This window comes from Gallinula chloropus (genome assembly GCF_964237585.1).
Source record: "Gallinula chloropus genome assembly, chromosome: 1".
NCBI classification, from domain to species: Eukaryota; Metazoa; Chordata; class Aves; order Gruiformes; family Rallidae; genus Gallinula; species Gallinula chloropus.
This window is the reverse complement of record NC_140085.1, coordinates 73141390-73168181: the sequence shown is the minus strand read 5'-3', so window position 1 is coordinate 73168181 and position 26792 is coordinate 73141390. Positions and strand designations below refer to the sequence as shown.

General features: G+C 43.9%; 1 protein-coding gene across 1 annotated transcript in view; it reads right to left on the bottom strand.

Moving 5' to 3' along the window:
* SULT4A1 (sulfotransferase family 4A member 1) overlaps positions 1 to 4082 on the bottom strand; it is a gene marked incomplete at both ends in the record, with an annotated part of 30517 nt that extends 26435 nt beyond the window's left edge. The window contains one exon of the mRNA XM_084274084.1: positions 3914 to 4082. Coding sequence (XP_084130210.1) covers positions 3914 to 4082 — 169 coding nt within the window. The remainder of the gene's footprint in view (positions 1 to 3913) is intronic.
* Between the last annotated feature and the right edge of the window lie 22710 nt (positions 4083 to 26792).

Genomic DNA, 26792 nt, shown 5'->3' with positions numbered 1-26792 from the left:
TGTTTGCCCAACAACTGAACATTTTCCCACATGGAACTCCAGAAAATTATTTGGCAAAATAATCAACATGGGAGAGGCAGCTTCATTATTAATGTAAACAGCTCACTTTCAATTTTGCAAAAGGCACTAATTTGTGGGCTTTGACCCAAGAATGCAAAATGCACATTCATTCAGAACAGACACAAGATGGCATTAAGCGAGCTATTGCACACCAGTTGTGAGTAAAGCAAACGGGCAGATTATGTACACTCAGGGGTTAGTGTTGTAAGACATGGCAAAATATTAAGTCAACCTGGACTCAGTACAATACCTTAGGGACTGGTTTAATTCAACTGAAATCATTGACCTTAACAGACAGCTAATCTAGCTCTTGACATAGTAACTGAACGAATATCATGAAAAAAATCTGCTTATTCATTAATTCTGTAGTTTAAGTTCATAGAGAAGAATTTTCATTTTAAAGTAGGGGACAAAAAGCCTACAGTATGAGATGGTTCAAGGAAAGCCATGACAGAGGCACAGTGCTTCCTATCAACACTGCATATGTACCTTACCTGTGAAGCAATCTGTTATGTGAGCTCCAACTACTTAATGCTACATAGAAGAGTATTCCATTCTACACTGGAGGCCACTGTAAATCTCATCAGTGCCCCCCATTCAGCCTGCCCATTCTGTACTACAAAGTTACACGAAACCTGTGATCATTTCCTCAAGAGCACTAGCACACCTGATTTTAAATTATGCAGGATAAGAAGGTTTTCTGTAATCACAGCTCTACTGTATACATATACATAAGCATAGAAGCACATCCATGTATTTACATGTCTAAATGAGTCTCTGGGTTTCAGGCATAAGCTTCTAGTTCAGCAGCTCCCAAAAGTTGTTACCATTGATTGGAAATAGGTGTTAAGAATAATTAAATATATAAGGAGTATCATTACTTAGGCTTCCATCAGTGGAAATCACATTAAAGCAGATTCGTTTTCCATTAGGCTTATTATATTATTCCCAGTAACGCCACTGGCACATTCAATTTTCCACCATTATTGGACCAGCTTTTTCCTGGGTCACTCCCAATCCACCAATATCTGTAACTATTTCCAAGCACTGTTTCCATTTAGAGTTGTATTGACGAGTCTCACAGAGTATGTCTTCAAAATGGCACACAAACTACTTCATCAGTCCCTGGGATTACTGAAGCAGCCCTGACCCTATGAGCCACTTGTGTATTTTCTTTGCCAGATAAACCAACATATGGTCAACAGCCACTGATGAAGCTTTCTGCTATTAGATGGTAGCACAGGGGCTCAGTAAGAGCTAGAAGCTCTGGCCTCTCACACATCTAGCAGAAGGGCTTGTTTGTGTATTTTCCACAGTTTGAGCAGATGGGAGAGCTGGTGAAACACTGAACAGAACTGATTTCCCTGAGAACAACAGAAAGGTTGTCCATTGAACCCATCTGACATTGAAACATTTTTCTTTTCCTAAAATTCTGTTGTCAAAAATACTACTGAAATTTTGTTCAAATGTAATTTGTTAATGAAAAATTAGCTAAGTGGTCCCAAACATGTTTTACTTTTAAAGATTACAAAAAAAAAAAAGGCAAAGTATTTCACCACAAGTAATTATATTTTGTGCATGCAATCTGTTTTGCAAACCTACATTTTTGATTACAACAACATTATGAAAAGTCCAATTAGCTCCAGCAAACAAAAAAGTCTTTGTCAATGCTACTGAGACCTAGGAAGATGAAGCTGTAGTTAAGGTAATGCAGGGGAGCTTGGGGTTCTGGATATAATTGCTGGCTTTGCTGTAGATTTCCTGCATGACCTTGGCTAAATCAATAGGAACCATATTAGGGCAGCCTAATTTCTACTGACATGCCTGTCCCTAGTCAGCAGACCCTTTGATAATTGATTCAGAGGCCCTAAATAAGGCACCAAGCTGTAAACCACATAGGATCAGCTGACAAAATGAGTTCCATGGGTCTCAGTAGGCTCCAGGCCACCTAAAGGTGGAGCTTGCAGACATCATTATTGTTTAGAGCCCATTCCCATGACAAGGGCATCAGACTCCTCAAGACCTCAGTATTCTCTTTGCTGTTTTGGTCCCAAGGCTGTTCTCCCAGCTCCTCCACACAACACTGTACCTTCAGTTTTGGTGCCCCAGTTCTCAATCTTCCTTTTCCTTCTTCCCCTGTGCCAGCTAACAAATCCTGTTGCATTAAGCACTGCCACGATCTTTGTGAGTGGACAGCTCCCTGTCACTGGCCACAGCTGAGGCCCCAAGAGGCACAATAGGATGTTGCTCTATGCACAAAATAACAACAAATTATATATGATTATGCAACCTGGCTTCCCGTGGCCAACTGTACAGCCATCAAAAGTAAGCTACCACCAGCTGACACAGTTATATTGTGCCCGGGTGCAGGACACAAAGTTAGCTGAGGATGCTTGGCGATCCACCAAGATGAAGTCAGGGTGCTCTATTAACACAGGAACATTGCAAACACAGATTTGTGAAACTGAAATCTTAAAACTGAAAGAATTAAGTAATGTTCTTGCTGCATGCTATACACCTTTAAGAAAACAGTTTAAAAGAATGGTAAACCTGTAGCTATCTGCTTCTAATCCCAATGTTCTGGGGGCCACCCAACTACACACTATCCCTCATCTAACATATGCATCTGTCAAGCTCTAGTCAGTCTTTAGCAACATCATCAGCAATGAAATACCAAAACAACTGTGAAGACAAATATTCGAAACTGCTGGGGAAATGGTCACATAATAGATGCTGCATTATAGAAAATGTGTGTATGTTTGAAGCTACACACCAAGAAACAGAAAAATGTTAGCCATTCAGACAGCAAGTAAGTCAGAAACATATGATACTGAAACATCATTTTACAAGGGTATTTACAAAGATAACATCTGATACCTCCAGTGGGCTTTGAATTTTCTGGAAAGAGATCGTTGTATTGACAGGAAAAAAGTCCCTCAAGAATGTGCTTACTAAGAAAGTCTATCTTGTTTTATCAGGAAGGTTACAAATCTACCATATTGTCCGACTCTTTTCAAGACAGTGTTTCCTCTGTGTTAATTCAGCTTAAATGCATTTGCTTGGAAACAGAGAGGATGAGAAATCAAGAAACACGGTATTAAAAGCATACACCTGAATGCTACAGAACAGCCAAAGGATGGCATTTAGTGGAGAAATGCACACTTATGCTGCCAACAGAAGGTATTTTGCAGTAACTCAGGCAGTGCAGCAAGAATGTACTCTGAGCACATGTTCTCCCAGAAGGATCTGGGGCGGTCGCCTCAGGAGCACAATATGAAGAGAGCTGGGGGGCAGACAGCAAACCTGCGTGTCACATCAGAAAAAAACCTGTATGCATGCCACATACGTTGCTACTTTTCAAGGAGGGAAATTTCCCTTGCCTGCAGCTGCACCTTCATCCCGAAACAGTTCAGCTGGCAGGCACGGGGGCCACGGGGGCAAAGGGCCACCCCAGCAGCAGCAGCACCTGGCACGGGCTTGTATTTGAGCTGGGAGGGTAGCCCCAAGTGCAGGGGGGTGCAGGGCCCACCGCTGCCTCCTAAACCCCCAGAGGCTCCGAGGCCCTCCGGCCTGAAGGACAGCTCCTCTCCGCAGAGGCGTGCGGCGGCTGGGCTCAGGCCTCGCCCCGGCCTCCCGCGGGGACACGCCGCCGCCGCCACCGCGCACGACCCGCCGGGCGGGGAGGGCCGACGGGGGCCCGGGGCGCAGGGGCGCCTCCCGCCCTTCCCAGCGCCGGCTGCCCTGCGAGCGGGAGAAGGGAAGCCGTGCCCACCACCACCACCACCCCCCAGCCCACCCCTTCCAGGTGCAGCCCCAGCCCGAGCGGGGGAGGGAGCGGCTCCCGCCCGCCTACCTGATTTGGGGTAGGTGACAATCCAGACGTCGCTGTCCCTCACCGGGAAATTGGCGATCTCCTCCATCTTCCCCCGGCAGAAGGGCGGCAGCCGCACCCCATTGTACTCGAAGTACTTGCTCTCGAACTCCCCGGGCGTGCTGGGGGTCTCGGCCTCGCTCTCCGCCATCCTCTTCCCTGCCGGCCGCGGGGGCGGGGGGCGAGGTGCGGGGGCAGCGGACGGGCGGGCGGGCGAGCGGCGGGCGCGGCGCGGCAGCCCCTGCCCCCGGCACGCCCCCACGCACGCACGGAGACGGGGTGCGGGGCTGGCGGGGCCGTACCGCCCGGCGGCGCATGGGCTCCGCGCGCGGTGATGTCATGCGCGGCAGCCGCAGCGCGCGGCGCCAACGGCCGGCCGGCCCGCCGCAGCGCCCGCCGGGCTGGCAGTGAGGCAGCGGCTGGCAGTGAGGCAGGGGCCGGCTTGCTGTCCTCCCTGCTGGCCCCCCCCCGCTGCTGTTCTCCGGGCTGGCTGCCTCACACACGCGACCCAGGGGCTGAGGCGGCGGGAGGTGCCGGCAGGACTGGCCTTCCTCGCTTTTTTCCCCTCAGAGCTCAGCCCGCAGCATAAGGCTCCGCGGTGCTGCGGCAGCGCCGAGATCCGGCCTCAAAGAGGGCGTTGGGGCAGGGGGTTGAGTCGGGCAAGTCAGGCGCTCCAGGGAGCGCTTGCACTGAGCTCAAGGACGGTGCATAGGGAGAGTTAAGAGAGCAAGGACGGAGGCGCACACGCCCACCTTCTTCGGCATCGCAGATATTAGCCCTTTGCAGTACTCGGGTTTAAACCCGTAGCTGGTTTCTTAGCAATAAGCCTTTCGTCCTGGTTCCCTCTTCCCAATTTCTTGACTAACATCTCTATCTGATGGGGTAACAGCTTTCATTACAGCTTAGGGCACCTTGCAGGTGGGTTTAGGCCTGAGCACCCAGCACATCCACTGCCATGTCTGCCTCATTCCCTGGACTTCCCAGGCTGGTGTCTGAGTTGAGTCATTAGCTTCCCTTCCTGTCCCAACAGTGCTAGGGTCTGGTCGGTAAGAATACAGCCCTACCTGCCTGTGGCTGCTGTCTGCTCACTGCTCAGGTGACAGCAGCTCCTGTGGCACTACTACTGGCAGCATAAATGAGGCCTGGGGCAGAACTCAAATAGCGCTCTTAGGTGGGTTTATGAGCAAAACAGTTTAGGTGCTGCTGTTCAGCGTATTTAAGGCCTATTGGCACCTCATGGGAAGCTACAAAGACTAACCTCTCTTAAGATCTGTTTGTACTACAGAAATGAAGGCTGTTTGGTCTGGTATAAATGAAAAGCTAGTAGCAGTTCAACAGTATCAAGACTTCCGTTAGTTCCAGAAAGGTCAGTAAAGAGTTTTAGTTTGGTTCACTCTTTTTAGCCTTGTAACACCTGCTTCTCACTCCCTTCTCTGGTGGCAAAAAGCATCTGCTTGCATTTTTTTTTCTCGTAAATGTGATTCCCAGAGGCGCTGTGACCATTGCGGATGGGCTCGGCCTTGGTCAGTGGCAGATCCAGCCTTGAGCCCTGGCTGGTGTTTGATCTGTCGGGGCTAAGGAAGGCTTCTAGCTGTTTCCTGCAGAAGCAGGAAATACCCTGTAGCAGATGAACCACGCTGGAATGTTCCTATTCCCTTCAAACTAGAGAGGATTTGTGAAGGGAATCAGAATATGCAGCCTGCAAAGTAATTTTCAGTAGATTGCTTTATTCCATTTAAAAGAAAAAATATAACAACATCTCAGTTTATTTGTATGTGTTCCCAACCTTTTCTGTTACACTTAGACCATTCTGGAATGTAACTGATCCCAGAATGTATAGCTTATTCAGCGTTCCCATGAAGTAGCAGGAAGAAATGCAGGTGAAGAAGTTTTATTCTCTCCCCATGATGCAAACCTGGACCGACTTCCTGAAAGTCACTAGATTCCTCTCTGCATAAAACTTGGGTATGAAGAAAGTTGGGAAAAGAAAAAGAATGAAATCCTAAGCTTAGGAAAATTTTGTCATTTTAAGATCTGCAAAAGTAGGATTTAACCCTGGAAACATACTGTCCCTTTTTTGGTATGTCTGGTTTTGGTATGCCTGTACTTATGTGATCTGTCACCACAAAAATCACTCCTATACCTTTGTACTCCTGAAGAGTCAGAAGGTGTCTCTTTGTTGTCAGATGTGCCTGTAAAGAATGTCCCTGTATTGAGGTGTGTGTATACTGTTGTGCATACAAAAATGGAGTTTCAACTTCTAAAATCTGATTTAAAAGGATGAATCCAACAAAAGTTTATCTCCCCACTTATTAAACTGTTGTAACAGTAACCTGTGTCAGGGCTGGAAGAGCGTGTTTGGAGGAAGACAGGCTGTTTGCACATGTAGAGGTGTCAACCGCGCTTTAGTTTGAAACATGAAGTCTGTAAATACTACCACATGATATTACTATTACACGAAGCCAATGTAGTGATGCCCTAATAATAGCATGTGATGCTGTATTAATGCAGTGAATGGCTGTGCAATAGATTGTTTTCTGAAACACTGCTGCCTGAAGTGAGCACACCTGAACTTTCAGGACTGTTCCTTACTGACTCAGTCCAAATATGAGCCGTAGTTGTGAGGTTTGAGCATATGATCCTAACACAGTGTTTAATTCTAGTGAGTGAGGCTGAGGATCAAGCTGTTAATTGGCACCTGCTGTCTTTTTTCGGTTTTGGCACTTGTAACCAGGAATGAGTGCTCTGGCCTCAGCCAGGATGTGAAGGAATCTGACCCCTGTTCTGCTAGAATTTCTATGTAACTTGAACTTAATCAGTCTCCACCTGTCAAAACAGTGCAAGTATTGTAATCCACCTAACAAGGCTATCTGAAGATAAATCTCTTGCCTCTCATTACCCAAGCACAAGATTTCAGGTCTTTCCAGGAGGCAAGACTGATGGAAATCATGATTTATTTTTTTATGTGCTCCTGATCAGTGTGGTGAGAATGCAAGGGTCTGTATTTCTAAAGTGTTCATCACTAGTATTTGAAAGAGCCAGCTGCTCAGTGTCCCAGGCTGCAGAAGACCACTCCATGAAGTTCAGCAGCAATGCAAGGTGGTCAGTGTGCCAACTCTGAGGCATATATTTTTCCACAACTTTCATAGAATCATATAATCACAGAATGGTCGGGGTTGGAAGGGACCCCAAGGATCATAGAGCTCCAACCCCCCTGCCACAGGCAGGGCCACCAACCTTCAGGCCTGGATCTACACAAGGTTGTCCAGGGCCCCATCCAACCTGGCCTTGAACACCTTCAGGGACGGGGCATCCACCACCTCTCTGGGCAGCACTTTATAGTGCCTCTAAAATTATACCCTACAGCATTTCAGATTCAGCAGACTTGGATCATGAGTCCATGTAGACACCACATATCACTTTTATTCTTAGCACTACATTTCCCAGCAGGCCACGTAGGGAGAGACTTGCAGGCAAGATGAGCTTGCCTGACCATCAGCCTAAGCAGCATGAGGAAATGTGCGGTCACTTTGCTGATGCATCGTACCCATTACGCTTGAAACAAGGCCAGGGACCTAAAAAGGCAAATCACCCACACCAGTCGCCAGGCCCTGGTATCACCTCAAAGGAAAAATGCAAGAGCTACACCAATACTTTTGGTGAGTCAAAGCAATAGTTGCGTGAGAGGAAGAGGAGCAGCAAGTAAGTCAATGCTGCGGATTGATGGCTTTGCTTTCCTGAAAGGTCAGAACTGCAGTTTTGTAAACCCCCACCACAAATTGTGCAACCACGATTCCACCAGACACGACAGCGTGGGATACTTTGCATAACTCAGCGAGCCACACTGTAAACATTTCCCCAGTGGGTTGTAGATGGCTTTGGCTATCTGCACATTTCTATCTCCATTCCATCCTCCCACATTTTGAATTTGTGGCTATTTTTAGCAGCAACTTTCATTCCAAAAAGGACTAATTTTTAATTGAGGATAATTTTTGTAGTGTAACTGTTCATGACTGGGACTTAGCCATAAGGAGAGAAATTTTCCAACTTAATCTGGCCTATACTTTATTGGGAATGTTCGCTATGTGGCCTTTTAAGCACAGTGCTGGTCCAGGTATCTGGATTTCATTGCAAGCTCTTGCCACTTCTGTAGGTGAATTTGGGACAGTTACTTTGCTGCCTTTACTTCAGTCACCATTTGAAGGGGTGACACAGGCAGTTCATCGGTATTTATGTGTTCATGAGAGAGAGGGCAATTCAATATTGAGATATAACAGTGCTATTAATTGGATTGTGAGCAGCCCTGAGGAGAAGGACTTGGTGGATGAGAAGCTCCACATGACCCAGGAATGCACGCTTGCAGCCCAGAAAGCCAATCGTATCCTGGGCTGCATCAAAAAAAGCATGAGCAGCAGGTCAAGGAAGGTGATTATGTCCTTCTACTCTGTTCTCTTGAGACCCCCACCTGCAGTACTGCGTCCTGCTCTGGGGTACCCAGAACAAGAAAGACAAAGAGCTGTTGGGGCGGGTGCAGAGGAGAGCCACAAAGATGATCAGGGGGCTGGAGCACCCGTCCTCTATAAAGACAGGGTGAGAGAGTTGGGCTTGTTCAGCCTGGAGAAGAGAAGGCTTAGGGGAGACCTTAGAGCAGCCTTCACGTACCTGAAGGGGCCTACAGGAAAGCTGGAGAGGGGCTGTTTATCAGGGAGTGTAGTGATAGGACAAAGGGTAATGTCCTTAAACTGAAGGAGGGTAGATTTAGATTAGACACTAGGAAGAAATACTTTACTGTGAGGGTGGTCAGGCCCTGGCACAGGTTTGGCAGAGAAGCTGTGGCTGCCCCTGCATCCCTGGCAGTGTTCAAGGCCAGGCTGGATGGGGCTTTGGTCAACCTGATCTGGTGGAGGGTGCTTATTGATAATTATCCTTATTCATGATTTGTGTCATAGTTAAGGTTGAAGACAAATGGTTTGGGCATAACTTAAATGGTCACTTAAGAATGATCAGGGCACTGAAGGCAACCGGCCGTTTCAAGGCAGTAATTAGTACAGCTTTCACTCTGTTCTTACAGTAACTTAGTTTTCAGTGAGTTCGGAGAGGTGGACACGTGAGCGGCCTTTGGATATGCTAGTTATACTACTTCTGCATAATAAAAGTTGTGCAGTTATTTCATATAAAACTGCCTTGTTTTTGAGGGACCTGATTTGAACATCTCAGTGATTCAGTGCCATGAAACCAAATGAGTTTTACAGGAGCTCTTGTGATTGTTATGGCTGCAACACCGTAGAAGCTGTAGCCTAACAGGAGGTGAACTGGATGTGCCTGCTTTAATGCTATGAGCTGAGACTTATTTTCCCTTCTAACTGCCTCTGAATGTATCTATCTTAAAGCAAACTGTTGTAGAAATGGCACAGATACAGTTGTCCCTGATGAAAAGCAGTGAGAAAATTCTCATTTATATTATGCTTCTACACCTATATTAGTGTTACTTTTTATCTAAATATGGGCACAGAGGTACAAGGATAGATAATCTTCAAGTCATGGGCCTTAAACCACTCAAGACCCTATGAGTTCCTGAATGGATCTTAAAGTGTGTGCTTTTGTATGAGTTTTCTGCTCTTCAAACAGCTGCAGAATGGCACGTGCAGTTAACTGGGAGCATGTGTACATGTAAAGACAGCGCTGACCCGTCTGCACAAGTCATGCTGTGATGTAGCCAGGTGTGTGTAGTGACATGGAGAGGCTTCACAGCTTCCAGACCGCAGCTCACCCTTCTGTGTGTGTCTGAGCACCTGTGTGTGGACTTAAAGGCTCAGGATTGTGTTGGACTAGGGACTCCGTGCTGTGTTTTGGAATGCTTACCCTTTGGGAGCTTTTCTAAAATCACTCAGATACCTGATCAGCATCTCTGAGAAATTACAGGTTTATAAATCTAGCCTCTGGGCTTGAAATTGGAAAAAAAACATGTGTTAAAGGAAATTAGCTACTCTAGCAGTATGGTCATTTTCACAATGAGGGTGTCGACAGCAAAGGTCACAGCAAAGAAAAGAGCTGCTCGGCTGGACCTCTGGGGATTATGTACAGTTGCTTTATTCATCAGCAGGTGTTGATCATGGTTCTAGACTACTTACCTCAGAAGGCAGTAAATATGCCATCCTAGAAAATCTCCTGTATCATTTCAGAAAAGTAGAGAACAAGTCTGCTACACATTCATGATAAAAATTGCCTCACATCAACACAAAAACTTGAATGGATGCACACAGCTGTGAGGTAGCTTTCTGCCTCATTTACTAATGAATTTCTGGGAGAGGAGAGGCCAGAAGGAAGGGATTGCATAGATCAAGGGGAAAGCATTAAAAAAAAAAGAGAAACGTATCTCTTACTGAGGTGAGCAAGCTGGAATGTCAGGGAAGAGAGAGGATGATCACAGAAAGAAAGTGTAAAGGTAGTCAGGCTAGGAAGAGTGGAAGTGCTTACCTGATAGAGGTGGAAGAATCTGGATGCAGAAACGAATGTGCCATGTTTCTTGCAGGAGTGGGTGATGGTTTGGTGCTCAGCCTGCTGCAGTCAGGAGCATTAAAGGTCCCAGAAGCATAAGGCACAGAAATTGAGGGGGGTGGGAAATGTCAGACTACACAAGGGACCTAAGAGCAGAAGAGCGGATTTATAATGTGATCCATACTAAACTACTCTAAATGCTGATTAGGACTTAACATGCAGACATTGAAGAATATATTACTTGAATTACATGAGCCCCATCAGCATGAATGTGGCTATTCACATACTTAAAATGTGCATTAATCCTTTATTGCATTGATGTATCAATAAAAAAGGTGTTAAAAAGTGCAAAACTTTTGAGTGGGAACTGATAGTAGTAATGTCATTAGTGACACAGCTCATCATTGCTACTTCAGAACAGATTTGAGTCAAGCTTACTACGATGCTCAAAAAATAGTTGCTGTTGATTCCAGTCCTGACAGTTCCTCTGTCAAGTTGTTCTACTTTACATTCTGACTGCATGTGAGCACATACCCATGATGGTTGCCAAGGTTAGACTTATTCTCAAAGGCACTCCTAGAGAGTCCGGTATTGTGAGTTATATCACCTGGGCCTCAAAACATACACCTCAGAAAGGGTGATGAGAAAAACCTTTATCTGGGATATGAAGCAACTGGCTCACGTGGTTCTCACAAATAGCCTGCTTCTTATTTTTAACTCCCGGTGTAAGGACTATCATGGAATATCCTGAGTTGGAAGGGACCCATAAGGATCATCGAGTCCAACTCCTGGCTTTACACAGGGCTGGCCAAGTCAGAGCATGGGACTGAGTGCATCTTCCAGACACTTCTTGAACTCAGTCAAGTTTGGTGCTGTGACCGCTTTCCTGGGGAGACTACCATCATTCTATGTGAGATGCTAAATAGCAGCAAAATGTCTAACGTAGACAGCCTGTTCTTACAGGCTAGAATCAATGCAAAATCCTCTTTTATTCTCCTTGGTGAGCACCTGCAGAGAAGGTGGTGCCTGGTGCATGATACTGATGAACAACACCGGTAAGATACAACAGTGCTGCCATCCAACACTGTCCTCAGCTGAACATCTCACATATCCTCCAGACAAAATAGGTAGTACCATGCATGGTTTATCACACCACTAGAGTGCCCCTTTTCAATCCTCAGAGGAAGCTTTGGGGCTTTTGTTGTCTGAGTCCAAAATTTGTCTCTTGAGCTGTTTCCTAGTCACTCATTTGATTTCTAGGTATGTTGTGGAGAAAGAGTGATTTTAAAGGACTATCTCCTCTTCTGTAATTGTAGGCAGTCCAGGATGACAGCCTCTGTGAGGTAAATATCCTGGATACCTACCAATTGCTGCTGATGCTGCAGCTAGTCTGAGGAAAAGTGGCTGCTGGATTCTAGCAGAACACTCAGCAGCGGGAAGGCGTGGTGGTTGAAAAGAACTTGAAAAGGTGGAGAGAAGTGTACCTTGACAGATGCCTTGAGCAGGGTAGTTGCTCAAAGCATCAAAATGCCACAGCTCCAACTGTAGAGAGTACAAGTTGCAGGTGTGGACTGTGATCTTCCTGCTTGGTGAACCTAGGGCAAAGCAAATCCCTCTCACAGTTGTTCCAAATGCTGGTGCAGAAAACAGGCACATATTGCTGAAAGAGAGATATTTTCTCATACAAGTGTTTGGATAACATTTCTCATTATGTAAATGGAGTGCAGACAGAGTAGCTGTTAGCACTTGAGAAATCGCAGCCTGGACTTGCCCTGGGTTTTGCTGAGGCTTCATGTGTGAGTGGTGGCAGCCACTGGAGTATTCTTCACCACATGTCTTCTTTTTTGATCCTGCCTGTTACTCCTTGTGCAAAGCGCACTCCCTGAAGGCTTGTGGAGCACAGGAAGGGAGAAACCAGGCTCTCCCTCTATTACCACAAAAAGTCTGCTCAGCAGGGAGCAGGAAGAGGTGTGATGAATGCCTACAGCATCGCCTGCGTGGATTGCGTAAGGCATGGGGACAACAACCCTCAGGTACCCAAGAGTGACTTCATAAAACTGACTGCACCTTCCCTGTGTGTAAGGTACCACGACTGGTTCTCTGAGAAGAGCAGTGTTAATGCACAGTGGCCTGATCGTGCCCCAGTGTCTCTAATGGAGACTGAAAACACACATTGCTACTGTGAATGACTACATGCCAGGCTTCAAGTCCACTCTGCCCTGTAAGTTCTGAAGTGATACACAAGTGGAAGAGCTGACTCTTTCTGTGGCACTTGCTGAATTTGGAAATGAAGTAGTTCATCTTTCAGCTGCCAAATCCACATGTTGCCTATTACAAAGTTAAGAGATTTTTGGTTCCAGATACCTCTAGCTCCATCCTGGTCCTCCTATTTACAGCAAGCAATACAGTTCTTCAGAAAAACAGTGTCAAGGACTATTGTACAGTATCTGCTAGCAAGTGGTGGTATCATGATGATTCTAGATGTATCGTCAGCTGCATCATGAAAGCACCCATCAATAGTTTTGATGAAATGCGTCTTCTGCAAATGGCTGCAGTCATCTCCTGTGGGTGGACCTGTAATAAGGATAGAGGTCACAATCTTTCAAGACTATGTCATATGTTTGGGTGTAATATGACTTATCTTAACCAGACTTATTAATTAGGCTGGCAAATAGCTCTGTATGTTTTTCTTGCACTGTACGTTATACCATCAGTAGTAAGCCTACCTGTTTGTTAAATATAATTTGGAGCCTTTGCACTACAATAACCTGCTATTATTCATAATTACCTTCATTATCATAGTTTAGGTACTGAGTGCTAAGAAAGCATAGGTGCTGGGTTTAAAAACAAATAAAAAAAGGGAACAAAACCATAAGACTGCAATTTAAATGCTCATTCCTGACTGTTCTCTCACTGGTTTCTGTGGGACTGATCATATGGATTAGGGATTTAGGCTCAGCCTCTAAAAAGAGAAACAATACAAATCAGGTGTATTCCAGGAGAGAGACTATTGTTCCGAAGTTTAAGCACGTGGATGGGAAATAGAAGTAATTTCTAACCTCAGTTTGCTCTAACTTACTTGATGTTCCCACTCAAGTTCTTAAACCTTTTCTTTCCATACTCATAAAACGTAGCAAATGTCTTTGTCTTTTGTCTCGCAGTCTTTATGATGGAATTACTAAAGCCTCCTCCCTTATAGCAGCCTATTCTCAGCTAAATGTGGGAGTGTTTACCACATGTCCAGTGCTGCGTTCTGCTCAACTCCAACTCCCCGTGCTTCATACTTGTTCAACCTTCAGCTACATGAAAGAGCAACAATAACTTTGCAAGACTATTAAAGTTCACTCCTATTTGGGTTCTTTGGCAAGCTTAGTAACTCTGCCACTGGGACACATATGTGTGACCACCTAGTGAGTTGAGCAGGACAGATCCGCTCAGGGAATACCTGATGCCCACATTTAGTACAGTTTGTGTGAGATGGGAAAGGGGACATCAGAATAACAGGATAAATTAGGGCACAGGGGACCTACTTTTAGGACTTAGGAAAGCTGAACAAAGACTTGCTCTTAGTTGAGAGGCAGCTGCAATGAGCATATAATTAAAATCTTATGTGGGAATGTTATAGAGGAAATGAAATTTGTTTGTATCAAGCACTGACATGGAGAGGACAATTCCTAGGGAAAGAGGCTGTTAAAAAGAAGCTGTTGCCCAAGAAGTTCTGCATTGACAAGCTTGGGAGTTCCTGAGCTAGTACTGCAAGCTATTCTGGTTGTTTCCAGTTCCTTGCGTCGCTTGTGCAGGGAGCCGTTCCAGGAGCAGAAGGCAAGGTGTCTGTGAGTCTGCCTGTGTTCAGAAGCCATCTGAACCGAGTATGTTACACCTCAGAAATAAGTCTCGTTTTCTTGTGTTTACACTGAAGGACCACGAATGAGGACCTGGGCAAACAAAGATGAAAAACACATTTGTGAGAAAGCGTCGAATCCCCATCATCCATCTCCTTGGTATGTGACCTAGTCATCAAGTAATACACTGGGTGAGAAGGAAGGGTCCTCTTCCCCGTCCCCCCATGCTTCCTGTGGATGCTGCAGACTAGAAAGGTCTTGAGGCCAGAAGGAGAGCCTTTGGCTTCCCTCTCCTGATATTGATCAGAGTGCTGGGGGCACTGGCTGGCTCAGTTGTGAGCAGGCTGGGATTTAGTATGCAGCTCTGAGGCCCTACAAGTAATGATTTTTATTAAACTTGTATTATTTTTTTCATTTTCCTATTTGTTCTCAAAAATCACAGTAGAGAGTTCCTCAAACTGACTGTCTTGAATTGCACTTGATAGTCATAATAAATACAGCTCAAATCATAACTGAAGATGCTCTGCTCAGCAAAGTATTAAATAGCAGATAGAAATCAGGACAAATTCAGCTGTCACTGAATCATTTGCCACTACTTTGAGATGGGTAGTAAAGGAGATTTCTTTGGATCCATATGAGAAATCAACATGAAGTAAGACAGAAGCCAGTCCTAAAGGAGCTATGTGCAAACACAAAAGGCTTTCAACTGCTGCTAGTACAGATCAAAGCCTCTTGGATAACTTAAGTCCAAGCTAGTAGTTACTGGATAGGTGTTCTGAAAGGCTGTGTCAGGAGGAGTACTTTCATTGTGGAGATGACTTGGAGAGTGATTTACTCCAATTGCAAAAGCAATTCTGGAATCTGTCACAGAAACAGGAGAATATGAAATGAGCTTCTCAATCCCAGTTATTCGAACTGGCATGCTATGGAGAAACTTGTTCTGTAAGGCTCTAAATACCAAGCTAAAGCAGCTTAATTTTTCACATTGCAGCTGTGAAGTACACATCGCTATTAGGTGGTGAGGTGCAACTGGCCAAACTTTTTATGTTTTATGATGCTTATGTCTAATTTTTGAAAAAGTCACTAGGAAAAGGAAAATCCACAGGGCCACTCTCTAAACTTTTAACAACAGGGAAACTGTTCAAGTCTGTACTATTCTCTTGCTTGGCTATAGTCTTACAAATTACAGCTTGATTTTTTAAATTTTTTTTTTTTTTGCTCAGAAGCTCAAGCAGAGGGTGATATTCTGGATTGCTGCTGAAGGTAAGGCTTTCCTTTCTAGCAGGGGATGTAAAGTCTTCAGCTGTGGTGGTGCAGTTGGATAGGAAATGCTCCTTGGGTAGGTCTGCTCTGCCTTTCGTATATAGGTCCAAAGCCATAATTGAGCTTCAACTTCTTATGCATATGTAGGGCTATATGTTCAAAAAACATGAATGCTTCCTGAACTACTTGGGTATTTACACTCTGAATTGCACTGAAACTGTATATATCCTGCAGAGGTTCACCAAAGCACCACTCTATATTCACTACAGGCTGTGCTGAACAAGTAGCCTACATTATTTGTTCCAAATTTAGTTTTCGGATGGAGCTGTAGCCTTGATCAGAGTCACTGTTTACTCATTCCTGATGTGACCAACACCTGAAGAAAGCCGTCAATTTCAAGTGTGGGAAGTTGCCATGTTTTGGATGGGTGTCCCTGCTTCCTCAGCCAGAGAGTGAGCGTAGCAGTGTATGCTCCTGTGTGAGCACTCCTCTGATTTGCTCTACTACTAGGTCATGCAGGCTAGCTCAGTCACCTTTGCATTTCTGTAGCAAATTTAAAATATGTGACTCCACATTGACGTAATTAATGTATGCTTACCAACTTTGCTGTGGGAGCAAGCATCTCCAGAGAAGAGGTAGAAGGGAGACAAATAAGACATGACTGCTCCATTGATTTACAGCGTGAACTTGTGGCCAGGCTCTTGTTTTACAAATTAAATAGCATGTCCTTGGTCTTCAGTGATTCCATTGCTTTTGGTTTGCACTGCAGTAGTTGTTAACAGAGTCAGAATTGCTGTGTTTCACAATGAATACTTTTTTATTGTAAAAAATAATAAGGTAGTGTCCACAACCCATGTTTCATCTGGCAATACCTCCAGTGCTAGAGAACGCACTTAACAGGAGTGTAACTCCAGGGGATTTAAAAAAATAAAAGTACAATTTCCCACACTGCAATTCCAGACAATGCAATTCGCATTCACAGGCTGAAACTGCAGGGACTGATGCAACTTCAGATGCTTCTTTCTCTTTCAAGAGGGTGGTTTCCAGTTGAGTGCTGCAGCTGTGACTACCAGATGCCATCCCTGAACACTAGGGACACATCGAACATGAACTGCATTGCTTTTCCTGCCTCCTCTGTCACAGGGATGAAGCAGTCTTGGCTTTAAATATGAATTTAAATGGATTTTTCTTTAAAAAGGGCTCCTTATAGACTAAGTAAATAATAAAGGGAATGACAAAGCAAATAAACAGAATAAAGAATGGCACTTCAGCTGTAATAGGGAGTCTGTTTTCCTCCCCGGTACTAGGTACCACATGACCTAACCTTTGTAACCCTTGTTTAAACTATCCCTTAATTATACTGTTGCATTTGCAAAAGCCAGGCACGTGTCAAATGAGGCTGTTGGAATTTAGCAAGAAATCCATCCTGCCAGATGTTGAAAATCTGACCTGCAAGGGAGTGTTCCTTCTTGCATAACAAGCTAAATGCATTTCTAGTTCTCTTGCATCTGGCTTCACTCACTTGATTTATACCAGCATTATGTTCCATGCTGTTACATGCAAACGAGACTGGAAAACATTAATAAGAAAGGAAAATTTGGCTTAATAGGTCTGGCTTTGGAATTGAGAAACCAGAACCCCCATTGCCCATGCATGTGCCTTCCCGCTACTGAGACTGTAAACTCTGTGTTGTGAATAAAACTGCAGTAATCCTTGCTAGACCTGCTCTCAGTGTTACCACTGTTAGCATTGCTGCTGTAGGAATAAGCAACTCAGTAGTTACTTGTCATATATTTTCTTGTAAATACTGTAACACCATTTGGTTTTTGCTCTATGACAATTTACATCAGCTAAATACTCGAGCACTATGTTTTTCTTCCCATAAACATCTAGTGATACATTGCCCATTAGATCATTGGAGTACTGTGTCCTATTCTGGAATCCCCAACATAAAAAGCACATGGAACTGTTGGAGCAAGTCCAAAGGAGGGTCACAAAGATGATCAGGGGGCTGGGGCATCTCTCCTCTATGAAGACAAGGCTGAGAGAGTTTGGCTTGTTCAGCCTGGAGAAGAGAAGAATCTGCATATAGTGATAGGATGAGGAGGAATGTTTTTAAATTGGAAGGGGGTAGACTTAGAATGGATATTAGGAATAAATTCTTCACTACAAGGGTGGTGGCTGTCCCCTCCCTGGCAGTGTTCAGGGCCGGGTAGGATGGGGCCTTGAGCAGCCTGGTCTAGCAAGAGGTGCCCCTGCCCATGGCTGGGGGGTTGGAACTTGATGATCTTTGTGGTCACTTCCAACCCAAACTATTCTATGATTCTGTGATTCTATGATCATAACAAATCTTTTAAGTGCAAAGCCTCAATCAAAAGAGATCTGTTTGTATGTATGATTCCTTGTGTTGTGCAAGAAGTGGGTGAGCAGCTAGATATTAGATCTGGGTTTGTTTTTCCCTTCTCTGTAAGGAAGGTAAAAGAGTTAGGAGGAGGAGAATAGGTGTGGTATTTTCTACACGTGATACTGCAGTAATAATAATGAATACAGAGGTAACATTCTGTGGTCCTTTGAATCTGCTGCTACATAGAGAAATCAATCTACTGAAATACAGAAAATGGAGTAAAAGTCAGAAAGCATTCAGAGATTTTAGCTGGGCCTGATGAGCTGCAGCAAGGAATTTTTTATTGCTGTGTAGATTGTTCTTGCAGACTCATATATACTTGAGATGTACGCCTCAAAGAACTTAGGAAAATGACTGCAATGCAGTGGTCTCTGCTCTATAATATCTTTCCTGATAGTTTTGTTTCGAGAGTTGTTTTAAGATTTAAAGGTCACTTCAGACAGTCGTTCTCTAATTTGTACTCTCTTCTAATTGTGAAATGAGCATTTGACAAGCTTGGCTGCGTTGTCATGCTTTGCAGCGTTGCTCTGATGATCTAACATTTCTTGTCATTCCAGGAAACTACAAATTAATCAAGCTTACTTGACCTCAGGAATATTTTTAAACAAAAGATAAGATGTTTAAATAGAGTTGGGACTGTCTCTTAATTAAAGCAGCTATTTTGTGTGCATGAAACCTAACAATTCCTGTTGTGAAGCAATGGCAGCACATAACCCTGATCCCACAACAAGCTTAACATATTAAAGAACAGTTTCTAATGGCCGTTCCACCGTATTTCAAGTTACGTCCCCATCTCCTTCTTTTTCCCCAACCTCACCTATTCATTCTTGTTTATTGGCTTCTGTGCCAGCTTCTCACCTGTGTTGACTGCTTCTGTAGCTGCTTGTTCACCTTGCAAAACAGACCGTGATGAGAAAGGATAAGCTGCAGTCTTTTGTAAGTTCAGAGCTTTTATTGGGAGGAGGAAATAGAAGTGCTTAACTGAGAATGATTTTCTCTTGGGGAGTCAGGCTTCTGGTTGTCAGAGTATCAGTGAATGAAATACACAGTAAAATTTTTTCTTTACAAGAAAATGAGAAATATATACGTATTAGCAACAATACAGCATAGAATTATTCCTTATTGGTACTGCAGGGCATTGTTTCTTTGACTTTCTGTAGAGTCTGTGCACTACTGACAGACCACAGGACGTGAAGGAGAACAGAGAAATCTTGGCAGAAATGGAAAAGATCCGTGTACAGATGTGCATTCCATTCTGGGAAGATAAAAGGATTTTGCAGTCTAATAGTTAATTTGCAGTATATGGTGACCAGGATGGCAATACTGAACAGATTTCCTTAGGTTTATTTGGAAAATAGTCAAGTGGTCATTCGCTTATCTCTTGCTCTTTTTAAAGGTGATGTGGGGATCTGTGTAATTAATCACTTAGCTGCAACTGGAAGATCATGATGAGATCTGGAGACAGCTTTTTCTCCCTCTCATTTTCTGTGGATGTTTTTGGCAGCTGAATTGGAAATGTGCATGCCTTCTTCAGAGCCAGGAAGCCATATGTTATGGTTTCAGTCAGGAGACTTGATATATTTTAAGGACAGCTTTGGTCTGGCTTGCTTTCTCAGGAAGGGATAAGGAATAATGGTGTTGGTTTAAGCAGAAGACTGGGGCTGAAGTTCAGCTTCACTTAAACTAACAACAGATAACAAGGAAGCAAATGCATGCAAGCCCTCAGTAGGAGACAGCCAGCTGACAAGAATAGGAATTGTAGGAATGAGGGGGGTTTGTCAGTGTTGTTTGCACTTTGAAAGGCTTTTTGAGATCTCGGGCTGAGAACTGACTGAGGTCTCTTCAAGTTAGAATGAATACGGTGCCTGTGAACTGTTTGGGTTATATACTGGGCAAGCTGTGTACCATGGGTCTCCATCTGACATTGAACCTTTTGTACTTCTAGGATTCATCACTGAGTGATAAATGGCTAGGCAGCCAAGAGCTTCTAGCTGGACTTTCCCATCAAACTATGGGAAAAAAAAACATTTCCCACATGGTCTTTCAGTTTTATATTGAATTTGAATGCAGATTATATGAAAATGTACATTATGAAGTGACTGGTCACATTAAACTCGACTAAAGGCCCTTTCAAATTAGCTACCCCAGCAATTCAGAAACTGATCCAGGAAGAGTTGTTTGTCTCTACATGATCCTTGAAAGAATTATAGAATTATAACTAATCTCAGTTGACCCATTAGTGGTGACCTACATGAAAATATTTTTAGCTGTAGACTCGATAAACCTCTTAATGCATCTTGAAGGAGGCATCCATGAAAAGGATGGTTTTTTTCTTGATTTTTAATTTTCCATGGGGCAGACAGCCCTTGGAGTATTGATGTCAAGGGCTGGCTTTCACAGCTTACCCATTGCTAATAGCTATCTTCTATGAAGAGAATGGAATGCTTGCACCTGACAAGAAGAGAAAGCCCCATGTTTATCAATGTTTCCACTTTGGCCAGATTAATGGGAACAGAGCTGCAGCACGTGCTGGAGGAGGGCTGGAGTGCTGCCTGGTGTTACGGCAACAGAGCAAGGAGCCTGCTGCCTACAGAGGCTAAAAGGCAAAGGAAAAGGGCAAGGAAGAGGGGCATTCGAGGACAGGCAGAGCCACAAGTCGCAGCAGTCCTGATGCCAGGAAGGTGGTAGTGCTGATAATGTAAACCCAGCCGGCGTCACCTTCTCTTCTAGCAGTTACTGTGGTGAGTCATGGCAAAGGGTGGCTGATGACTCCTGAGCAGGTGCTGCAGCTTGTCCAGCTACCTGGGGTCACGAGGAGTCAGTCACCCTGCTTGGTTACAACAGGCTTCCTAAGCCGGGAGGGCAGAGCCAAGCATCTACGAAACACGGCTCCCAAGACTGATGTGTTTGTTTCCACTCTGTCCTTCTTTCTGTCTTTCTGACCTTCACCCTGCCCCTTGTCCAGCTTTGCCTAGCTAGCAGTGCCCCTAGGCTGGCTTCCTTGCCCCCTCTGCCATCACCACACCTTCATTCTCTGACTTCAGAGCACACCGCTGTTGAGGAGCCCTGTAAGCAATAACCCCTGGCATGTGTGGATAGCAATGAGAAAGGGGAACCTTTACTTCAATTGTTCCCCTTTCTAATTAGTTGTAGTGTTGCTAAACCTCAACCTCAGTTAACTCCCATGTGAAATGCATCTATTAAATGGACGCTTGTAGAGCTTTGGATATGGAAACAATTGCTGTAGGCTGTGATAATGTCACCTACACCCTTGTCTGTAGCAAAGGGGTTGGTCAGAGATTTGCTGAAATTGAATGACCAGCCAGTAACAGGCAATGGGCATGGGATGAGACAACTTGTTTTCACTCTGTGGCAGCTAATCCTGAGTCAATCGTGATGTCTCCAGAAACTGCACCTTGCTCCTTGGAGCCAGGATTTCCATGGCTCATATGGAAGAGCATTCTCTTGGCATTCATAAAAAGGCTGTAAAATGTAAGCAGCCACCAGGGTTAGAAAGTGTATCTCTGAGCATCTTTGTGTCTGTGTAGTTTAAGCATTTATGTTAATAGTCTGTGACCAAATGACATTTTATTTTATAAACGTGTGATGCAGTGAAAGACCTAAAATTTTATTTCAGTGTTTGTGCTGTTAGTTGCTCTGTATCTATGGGGTTTTTGTAGCACAATGGAAGTAGGCAAATCCACATCTCTTCTCTGAGTAGAGATATCAAAATATGTGCCTTAAATTATGCCAGAAAACCAGCTTACCCAGGTGATACACTAAAGGTTCCTGTGCAAAAGGTATGATTATCTAACTGAACTTTGAAATACCCCCATGAAATCATGCTAAGCTTTTAGTTCTGCTTGGCAAATTTAATGCATGATAGAGATTAAAGCCACCAAGTGTGGTATCTTTTTGTTTTCTGAATATGCAGAACTTGTACTTATGTTGATCTTGGCAACAAATGAGATTAAAGGAGGTCACCTAAAGATAAGATTGCTTATCCCAACTACCTGTACTCCTCCTGGTCTCCCAGTTAATCTTCATTTGTACTGGTGTATGCCTGGAGGGAGGGGGGGGGAAAGCAGTGGTGTTTCTTCTGAGCTACTCTAGAATTCTCTGCTCCCTTTTTATAGAGCCTCCAGAAATTATGGGATGCTTTTGCTGTGCTAGGAAAAAACCCTGTTCTTGTGTTTGGAGGAAAACATAGTAAGAGCTTGCCATAGGAGAGTGAATCCTCTGCCTGGCACATGTTGCAGTCAGTCCTTTTGAGTTTCCTGCACCTTACTGTGTTTCCTGGGAACATTCAGTATCGTGCAGTGATTATTATACCCACTTAGAGGTGGCAAAGAAGGGGTTAATTTGCTAGCTATCAGCACTGCAGTGTCTGGAACTTCATCTTTTGCTGAAATGAGGAGCACAGCTCAGCTAGATGCAATGGGTTTGGGGCTGTGGTTTGCCTAGGGGGGTGTGTGTATTTGGGTGGGAAATCAGTGGGCAGTGGGCTGGCAGGCAGTGGCAGTGCTCCCTGGAAGAAGGGCGGATAGAAATAGGTAATTTTCTTACTCAGAACTTGACGGCAGTGAGATTAAACTTTATTATTTGCTTTTGAAATAGAAGCAAACAAGCCTCCTTTCTTGGATTGACCAACATCAATATTTAGTTAGGGAAAGGACAGTCACTGTGTTTACACCTATTTCTGGAGTAATGTAATTCATTCCACGTGACAAGCCAGTGCCAGTTCTACCACTGTGGGTAAAGTTGAAGTTGTTTCTCTGAATGTACCAGCTGGGAATTAAGATCAGAGTCTGGTCATTTCACAACGTAACTTGACATACCACTCCACAGCCAAACTCCCTGCAGCCAGCCAACATTCGACAGCTGGGAAAGAAGGAGGGGGCGAGTGGTGAGAACGGGCTGGTGGTGTGACACACTGGCCTAGATGAGTAAATTAGAATGGATTAATGGAAAGAAGGGGAGAAAGGGATTTTGTGCCATCCCAGTACATAGACAAGAACTTAATGCTGTGACAATTACTGTTTTGTGCACGGCTTAAGATGGTTACAACTGTAAACAGTGTGGTCCACTGCAGCATTTCTCAGAGGGCGCACATACCCGCACCAGGAGTGCATGAGGGGTGTCTATGTGTGCCTGGGGTAAATAGAGAGCAGACTGGGGTGTGGGAGGGGAAGGACAGACCAAAAAGTCCCCACCCTTTGGTCACTTTTGACTTCCACAAAAGACTTCTGAAAGAACTGAAAGCAGATATGACAGCAGCCTGTTTTCCACAGCATGTTTTGGGGGGGAATGGCAGAGAGCAGAGGAGGTGAAGGTCAGTCTCTTCCCGTGCCAGAGGCCGCTGTCTGAGCCGCTAACCAGCCTGGCCTGGCTCCGTGCTGTGCTCTCTCCCTTGCACCCCCGAGGGAGGGAAGCAGTGTCTGCCCACAAGTCACAAGATGAGATGATTATACACGTGCCTCAGCACCCACGGCCCCGCTGCACTGACCCCCATCTTAAGGCAAAGCTATGCTGTGGATGGAGCCAATCTGCCCGCCGGCCCTGGCCAAGAAGGGGAGGGCTGCCTCCAGCACTCACTCAGCTGTTCCTTGCTAAGCCAATTCGGCTTTCAAAGCTGAACTACTCATTTGTGTCTTTCTGAACTTAGCTAACTGAGTTTGCTGAGCTTAGGATCAGAGTAGGAAGGGAAGATGGGGAGCATGCAAACATGGAAGCAGAGGAGGAAGGAATGGAGAAGGAAGTGTCTCTGGTCTTGCTGTAGAACAGAACTAGGAAAGGTATCAGTACTCCTGGCTCAAAGAAACGCCCACCATAAGCTACATCATTACTTATTTCAGAGTAAGAAATCTTATCCGTAAGGATAAAATGGTGAGAAATGTCCCAGAGCCCAGGGTGTCCTATGGGAGGGGTTCGTGCAAATCCGATCGAGAAATGGACAAAGTAACTATTAAAAAATGGGACCGAGAAGTGATGAGCAACCACACGTATGTCCTAGGGATGGATTCACATAGTTCTGTTGTGAAAAAACAGTGGTCTGTAGATGCCAATGGCTACTGGTAGAGCGAGGAAAGGCTTAGAGGTGAGTAAAGCCTGTGACTTGCTGCATGCAGCTTTCAGTTTGTCACTGGCCTTGTCTGTCAGCACAAATGAACATCAAAGAGGAGGATTTATTTAAACCATGTGATTTAAAGTTTGGCCAAAGGATGAGTAAGTGGAAATAAAGTTTTATATTAGTTCCAACTAAATAACAGACAATATAGAACAGTTTCTTCCTTCAGAAAACTCAACTTCATAGAATTAATGACTCATAGGAATGTGACAGTTTCAACAAATTTCAGTGAGAAAAGAGAAAAAAAATTGCTTAAATTCTTATATTTAACTTTAATAACCAATTTGCTTCCAGTAAAGTAAAATATTTCATTTAAACTCTTGGGTTTACCTCCATATTAATATTAATTTTATTCATATATTTTAACATTACAAAAATCACTTATTCAAAGGAAACATTTGAATTTTCACACTGAAATATTTCCAAATAACCATTTATTTTCTTCTCCATAACAAAAGAAAAGTAATCTAGGTGTAAATTCTAAATCAGAATGCAATTATAATTGAAAATGCTAGACTTTCTCAGAGGAAGGAAGCTGTGAAGTCATAAAAATGGAGTACAATAAAGCTGTCAGAGTACATATTGGTTCTGCTTTCATTTTCCAGCTTCCCTTTTGATGATACAACAGTAGGATTTATCAGATAGGAGCATCATGATGAGAGGAAGAACATGCTAGGGAAAGGTTCATATCAAACTGAAGCGAGGTGCCCCTGCCCATTGCAGGGTGGTTGGAACTTGATGATATTTAAGGTCCCCTCCAACCCAAAGCATTTTGTGATTCTATGAAATATTTAAATAAAGAGCACATGCTGCAGTGAAACAAATTTAGCAGAGCATCAGCACAGTATATGAACTGACAGTGCTTGCTTGAGAAATCTCCTTTAGTCTTCAAAAATTTAGGCAAAATTCTTTGTATGAATCTATTTCTCCAATGAAAAGTTCTGAATATATATGCTTATTAAAGTAAAATCTGTATTATAAAATGTGTGCCTCTATGGGTTATTCATTTAAAAGTAGACAATGAGCCCTGACATATGAGTTTGACTGAAGTGATTGACTCTAAAGTATTAAGCCAGCAAATGCACAATGAGAACGTGCATGCAACTTTGTCTTGAGAAACAACAACAAAACAATTCTGTAGCAGCCAGCATTGACCTATAAAAATAACTCTAAGATGAACTCACTCTACATACAAAGTCAAATTCCTGGATGACCTCCATGAATTAGTTTCAGAATTAAATTATGACAGGGAAACCTTAGGAAACTTTGGACACTACAGTGTTTTAAATGAACCTCCTGTGGAGGCCGGTAGAAAGGTCGTTAAAGCACAACACTAATGTTGCTTATGCAAATTTTCTTTAGCTGAAGAAGAAAACCCTACTTACCTTTTAATTGTAAATATTAATGGCTGTAGGGAGTGTGTGTGTAACTCTGTCTTTCAGTTTTCATCTTACGTGTTCTCAAATCCCTCATTAGTTTTTTTCTGCTGAGTTGCCTATAAGATTGTTGCACAATAGCAAGAGAAGGGGTAAGTCCTGACTTTGCAGAGAGATGGTTGTTTAAACAGTGGTTCCTTCACCAAAACATTGTACATTTTTGTTGTGAAAAATGCAGGCCTTAATTCTCCAAAGCTTTATAGCCATGCTTTGAGAGGTTGTCCTGGTTTTTTGACTAGGATAAAAGAAATGACTTTTACTGACCTCAGAAGACTGGAATATGAGTTTGTGTGTACTAAGAGAAAGTAATTTTCATACAATTGTTTCAGAACTGGTAGAGAATTTGCACTGGTCTGAGCACGATAATCATTGACTGGTGACACTGGGCAACTTCTCAGCATTGTACATGTAGAAGATAACTAAAGTGACTACCCATATGTGCTTAATTTCTGCTCTCACAGTCTTCCCCTACCTTTGTTCCTCCTCTTTGCTGTTTTCTTCAAGGGAAAACGGATCCAGAGCCCCCTTCTCCAGATGTGTTTTTAGTGGTAGAAGAGAATGGCAGTAGTCCCCATACTGTCATTCACCACTTGTGTTTGCTCAGGATCACAGCTCTCTCCTCACCCCAAACCACACCACAGCCACAGGCAACCTCTTTTACTTATCCCTGCTCCTCAGCTGAAGTCCAGGCGGCCGTACCACATAGGCAGCTTGTCTCCTTTCAGTTAATCACCGCTGCCCTAGGTGATGGGTATAGATCAATACTTCATCTTTCCAGTATAAATTTTGTATTATTTTTCTCACTGAAGTAAGGGGGGGGGGATGTCACCCAAAATAAAAGTGTTACTCCAGAAAAGCAGTTTACTGTTTTCTAAAACCAAATGCAAATTCAGCAGCAGGTTTGAAAGGTCAATGATTTGCAGCAAACAAATATCTGGACCTGGCATTTCTTTTTAAATCCTAGTACCAATGGATAGGGAGCTGTTGATTTATAATGGCATTTAAAAAAATGGTGTTGTTGCTGATTGTGAACTTCTGTAGGGTTCCTGGTTAGGTTGGGAGGTTAACAGGCTCTCATTTTCTGCTGTATAGCTCATTTGCCTACTAAACAATTAGATCATATCTAGTGCCACCTAGATGAAAATGAAATGGTAATTAGACCAACAAAAGGAATTAGGTATTGTTACATTTGCCATTTCAACAGCTCCCTTGAAACACTTGAACCCCTGGGATAAAATTTACTGCCTGGAGTTAAGGATGTACCTTAATTCCCTATGCGATACTTGAGAAG